At 33.3% G+C, this 6157-nt stretch overlaps 1 protein-coding gene across 1 annotated transcript; it reads right to left on the reverse strand.

Annotated features, from left to right (window-relative positions):
• Positions 1-37: 37 nt before the first annotated feature.
• On the reverse strand, positions 38-670 carry LOTGIDRAFT_155076 (hypothetical protein; the record flags this gene model as incomplete). The annotated part of the gene is made up of 1 exon (XM_009065581.1): positions 38-670. One exon carries the CDS (start codon positions 668-670, stop codon positions 38-40), a length of 633 nt encoding a protein of 210 aa, XP_009063829.1.
• Positions 671-6157: the final 5487 nt, after the last annotated feature.

The raw sequence follows: 6157 nt of genomic DNA on the forward strand, positions 1-6157 counted from the left end.
CTTCTTTTAACTGTTTTAAGCGATTTCCTAACACAGGCTAACACATATCTTGATCCTGTTGTTTGACTTCAACACCATGTTCCTTCAAAGCTGCAACTTTTTTGGGACTAGCCGTTTTTATCAGATTTGCCACTACAACAGCATATTTTACAGCAGATTTTTTTGGGAAGCTGGATTTAACACGGCATAAAGCTTGTCGTTTTGCTGCATCTGAAGGAAATGCTAAGTTATCATTAGAACTACCGTAATCTTCTGTTGAATTCTTCTCCTGCAACAAGGCTGTTTTACTCTTCTTTTCCTTAGCATCCTTTTCCCTTATTCTCCTTTTCTTTTGGGATGACATATTCAACCTTTGCTCTCTTTTCTTCAGTTTCCATGATTCTCTCTGTTTCTGCTGCTGATCAGTACTTAATCTAGTTTTTCGAACTAAGTTTGTATTATTGATTTCGTTTTCCTTACAATTTTGTTTTCTTATCTGTCTCATCTTCGCCATTCTTAGTCTTGATGCTTCTCTATTTTTAGCGATTTGTTCAGGGGATAAATTCTTTCTTAAATTCTGTAATCTTTTTCTTTCTTTTGATCTATAGTCTTCATACACTTCTGCATCTTCTTTTAATCTTGCTCTCCTTTTTCTCATGGCTAAAGCTTGTGGTATTGGTGTAGTGGCCATTATCTTACCAGTAGGCTATCTAAAATACAGAGAATAACTATTTTAATTACCGTACCGGTAAAAATAAATAAGAGGAAATTTCTTACAACTCCACAGAAAATGTCTTTAGAATCACAAAATGTTTGTGGAGGATAGGGTGACTAGGCTGGGGAAGGTGAGAGAGGTGGGGGAGGGGCAGATCATTGCCACCACCTTGATCCAACATAAGTAAAAACACACAATATCGAATAGTATAACGTTCTAACAAAGACATTTGTCTTTGTTACAAACGTTATTTACAATATTGGAAGAAATCACCACAACATTGGGTCAAATGAGTATCTTAGAAATCGATTGGACACATAATTGTCGTAATTTACCATGCCGACTTCTTGACGAAAACAGAGAAATCAGCAGATAAATATCCGTAGATATAACTGCGTGTTTGTACCACGTTCGTAACAAATCATACGTACGTAACAGCAGGTGTATTCTGGGACAGACATAGTTTAAAAATATAAAACTTACCTTTTTTGACAGTAAGACGAAAACAGCAAGTTATGGCGGTAAAAGTTGTCCTTGACCCGAGATAGTGATAGCTTCACATATATAATTTAGTTTCGTACAAGGTCAAAATCGGGTCAACTTAACCTGTTTGAACGTTACTTTATTTGGACAGATATTGACGTGAAGAAAAACAAACTTCAGTTTTGAGAATACAAAACATGTTACACACGAATTGCGTATTTTATTGAAAAGGGGACTTGATGGACATAAATAGAAAATACGAAAGAATGCCTTAAGTAATGGCAACTAGATTATCGACGAAAAATAGGTCAACTTTCAATTTGGACAGATTGTGTTATGAACGTTACTGGAATTTCAGGACAGCATTTCACGATCAGTAGAAAACAAATGAATGAAATAAATAAAAAAAACATTAAAATTAACCTTCTACTTAATATTAGTCTAGAATTGAATTAAAATTAGTGGTTTTTAATACGTAAGAAAAAATGTGTCTTAGCACATGTATAAAGTGTCACAAAACGTCATGACGTTTTTGACCGTTATTACAGATAAAATAGTACACTAGAGATAGTAAATCGGTACAGGCTACTTGATATTGTTTTTTTTTATCTCATCAAATTGTATGTGATGGGTTTCAACAAAAAAAAAGATTATAAACCTCATAATTAGAGATAATTGACACATTTATAAATATTGGTGTCCAATGTAGTCATTTAGCTGAGGAATGCCCTGATGTCAACTTTCTTATGGTTGAGGATGGTTTAGCTGGTCATAATGCAGAGGTTTTTTTCTCCATCATTTGTCAATCTTTTGAAAAATTTGATGAATCACCAAAAAAAAACTAAGGTATTAGTAAAAACAATGGCCTTGCCTGAAAATTAAGGAAAATTTCCAAAGAGTTAATAAATACATTGTATTTGCCACAAATTATCCCTAGCATGTTGTGATTCTAATGAATGAATAAGATCTATTGAAGATGTCCAAGACATCTTAAGGCAATAGTGGTATATGTTTGAAAAAAGTCCCAAAAAGCTATCAATATATCAAAAGATACAACTAGAATGGAAAAAAATTAAATCAAAATTGTCTGAAAAATATAATAAGATTCTTGTTAAAAGGCTCCAAAAGGCTTGCAAAACAAGATGGTTATCTTTTGGCAAGTCGGTAGCAAGTGTCTATTCAGATCTGGTGTTAATAATCCACACACTTCGAACTTTGGAGAAAGATGCAACTGTTACTGCTTGTGGTCTGTTGAAAAAATTAACATCTTTACGGTTCTTAATCTTTTGAAGAATGTTTTATCTTCTCTAAATAGTCTCAGTCTTCAGTTTCAATCAAATCGATTTTTCTAGAATTCAACCAACCATTCTTTACCCTATTGATAAACTGAAAGAAATTGGTAATATTAAGGAGTGCGTTAAGAGTTTGCAGCATGGTTTAGAGGAAAAAGGATGGTTATTTTCAATTTGAATGCAAAATATTCTATGGAAAGTTTACTGGATCAATATTGTGCTGCTTTAGTCATAAACATAAATGATAGGTTTAAGTCAAGTTCTGAAGTTGTTGATGCTTTAGCCATTTTCAATCCTTTAACTGTTCCTGAACTAAGTTCTCCTGGATTTTTAACTTATGGCAAGGCTCAAATTGAAAAAATGCCAATCACTTTTTTCAATGTGATAACCAAGAGCCAAGAGACTAAAAAGCAAAACAGTTGGCAGAATTCCAAAAATTCAAATATGACATGATTAAATTAAATTCAGAAATTCCTGCTGAGGTTAAACAAGGCAAATCAACATCAACCCGAACAACTTGGCTCTTAATCAGAATACTTTCTTTACAATCAAGTCTGGGTATGGGTATAATTTTTACTATAGCCTATGCTATCCTGGTTTTCCCTTTTAGCAATGCTTGGCCAGAAAGAGAAGCCAGTTGCCTGAAATTAGTTATTTATAGGTTAAGAAGCCGTCTTAAAAATGATATATTGAATGCACTTTTACATGTAGCTTTCAACGGTTCTAATTTGCAATCGAGCCAATTTAATGACTTTATAAAATGATCTGTAACTAATTGGCTTCTAAGAAACCAAGGACCTAGTGGTTCTGTTTTGGCTCCTTCTTCAAATCTGTTCGGTTTTCATTGTTTCCTGTTACTTCAGGAATACTAATGGAATAACTACAAGCAGCAGAGACCATTGCTGATAACAGAATGAATTATCAGCCGCATTTACTTAAAATAAATTATTGACCCATTATAGTTGACAAAATCGTTTTAAAACATCAGTAACAAATCTTTTCATTCATCTTGGTCCAAGTCGAATGGTGGAATGTCATTATTCTCTAACAGTTGAAAACTTACAAATTCTTCTTGCAGTTAATTCTCTTATTTCACAACATTGAACTTCTTATTTATCTGTGACACTGAAAACAAAAAGTACGAAAAAAAAAAATGGAAGAAAACAATGATAAGTTTGATGCTCCTGACATATCAATATTACTAATAGACATGATTAAAAAGAAAAAAAACACACCATATTTCTGATTGCTTGTTGTTATTAATTTATGATCTTGGAATTATGGAATAATTGATATTTACCTGAAACATGATGTTAAACTGAAACATGTTTAAACTGGTTTAGGTGCAGTAAAATGAAAACCAACAATAAAAACATAAACTTACTGTATTTGTTATGTGCTACCCTCTGGCCTGGCTGATCAACATTTTCATTGCTAGAAAAATATAAAGATTATTCTTTCCATTGCTGAAAAGTTCTTTTACCACTTTCTCTCCAAATATCGTGGATACTGTATGGATTTAAAAATATTTTACTACTAATAGATAAATTATGAGAAATATTGAGGAAAGGGAAAAAAACACAGAAGTGTTACCGTACCTGTTGTTGAAGTGGGAGCTGCGGTGGCTCAGTTAGTTAGTTTGCTTGCTAACCTGAAGGTCCAGGGTTCAAACCCGGCATAGGTCGAGATAATACCTTTGGATTTTTCAACCCGGTTTCCCCCTGTCAGTGATGCAGATAAGAGGGGCTGACATGGAAAAAGCGTCTTGTCGTTCGGATGGGACAATAAACCGAGGCCCTGTGTACTACAGGCTGTGCACGTTAAAGATCCCTCGACAGTTGGAAGTCGAAAAAGAGCAGGCTAATGCCGATGTCCTGGCAAAATTTCCCTCATTAGCCCACATGGTGCAGAAGAGTAGGACGTAAAACTCCATTCATTTCATTTTCATTTTTGTTGATAAAAATGTCCACTAGAAGCTCTTCAATATTCAGAAGCAATTTCTTCATGAGGTGTCCCAGAGACAGCCTAAATGAGTGTCAATGAATTTCTTTTTCAGATTTTAGCATTTTCATTTTTAGGTATGATACAGGACATTGAAATGATCATTCCATTAAAATCTGAGTTGTGATGAAAAAACTGTTCTTGTTATGTATCCATATGCATAAATATCTTGTGTCTGACTAAAAGTTGAAATAAATTTCCTAAAATTCATTATTATTAAGAAATTAACAAAATCAAAATAATTACCAGAAATAAAACAAAACAATAAATTGTCTAATAACACAGTTCATATTCAGCACAGTAAAGTTCATAATGTAACAGTCTCCAGAAAAAAATCCATGAACAACAATCACAAACTAGAACCACCCGTGGCACAGAGTGGGACTTTGCAAATGTAGCAAAATGCAAAAGACCCTGAAAAATTCAACCTTCCACGATAATTAGATCAAGCGCAAGAACAGTCTAAAGTTGAGAAATTTTCATTTTTTTAGAAGATTTTAATACCGGAAGTGGATGTCAGACCTCACAAATGAAAGTATCAGCAGATAGCCAAGGTCAATGACCTTTGATCTTGTAAAGGAGAAGGCCTAAAAAGGTCAAGATCAAGAGATATACGCCATTAAAATTTCAAATTGCTAACGACTATAAAACCAGAAGTTGACTTAGGACAGCAAATATAAAAGTATAAATAGATAGCCAATGCCAATGACGTTTGATCCTACAAAGGTCAAGGTCAACAAAGGTCAAGGTTAAAAATTGAAAATTTTGACTTTCCAAAACCTGTTCCTTTTTTTGAACTCAATTTTTTTTGAATAAGTTAATCAATATTCAAAATGTTACGTTATGTTCCAAATGTCAAGTTCCTACATAATAGAGGTCAAAAGATATAGGTCAACAAAAGTCAACAAAGGTCAAAATCGAAAAATGAAAATATCTAAATGTTAAAACCCGTTCCTTTTTTGAAACTATAAAGCTGAAACAACTGAGCTGTTAATACATACTGGCCAAAAGTATGAGGTAATTGTGTGCAAAGTCTCTTTTTGAACAAACGCATCCTATGGGAGTTATGCCCCAGCCCCAAAATGTAAACAATTAGTAATAGGTGAATTCATATTCAAAGTGACTAGTTATATTCCAAATATCAAGGTTCTACATCAAATAGATCATAACATATACATACACTAAGCTCAAAAAGTCGCAAATATTGTAAAAAAAAAACTCAAATTTGAAAAAATCACGAATTTCAATTTTGCTTTAGAAAAACGATTGTTATATATCTATTTAAAGTACACGAGAAGCACATTAGGAAACCGAAAAAATTTACTCTCTAGGTTAATTAGGTCACGTGCTAGAGCAGTCCAAAGTTGCGAATTTGGTTTTTACGGATAGCTATAAAACCAGAAGTACATGTCTGGGGTCAAAGTATCAAATGATAGCCAAGGTCAATGACATATAAAGGTCAAAGTCATCAAAGGTCAAGCTCACGAGATACAAGCCTTCAAAAATTGAAAAAAATTCGACTGGAAGTTGCAAAAAAGCAAAAGTCAAATTCAAAAATCCATTCCCAACATTTTTGAAGTTATTCAATCGGAAGTGAAAATCGATTTTCCACTTTAACCGGAAGTGATGCAAAAATTTTTGAATACGTCAAATGGTTTACATTAGTGACATGCATCTTTCATCAAAA

This window comes from Lottia gigantea (genome assembly GCF_000327385.1).
Source record: "Lottia gigantea unplaced genomic scaffold LOTGIsca_7, whole genome shotgun sequence".
Taxonomy (NCBI): domain Eukaryota; kingdom Metazoa; phylum Mollusca; class Gastropoda; family Lottiidae; genus Lottia; species Lottia gigantea.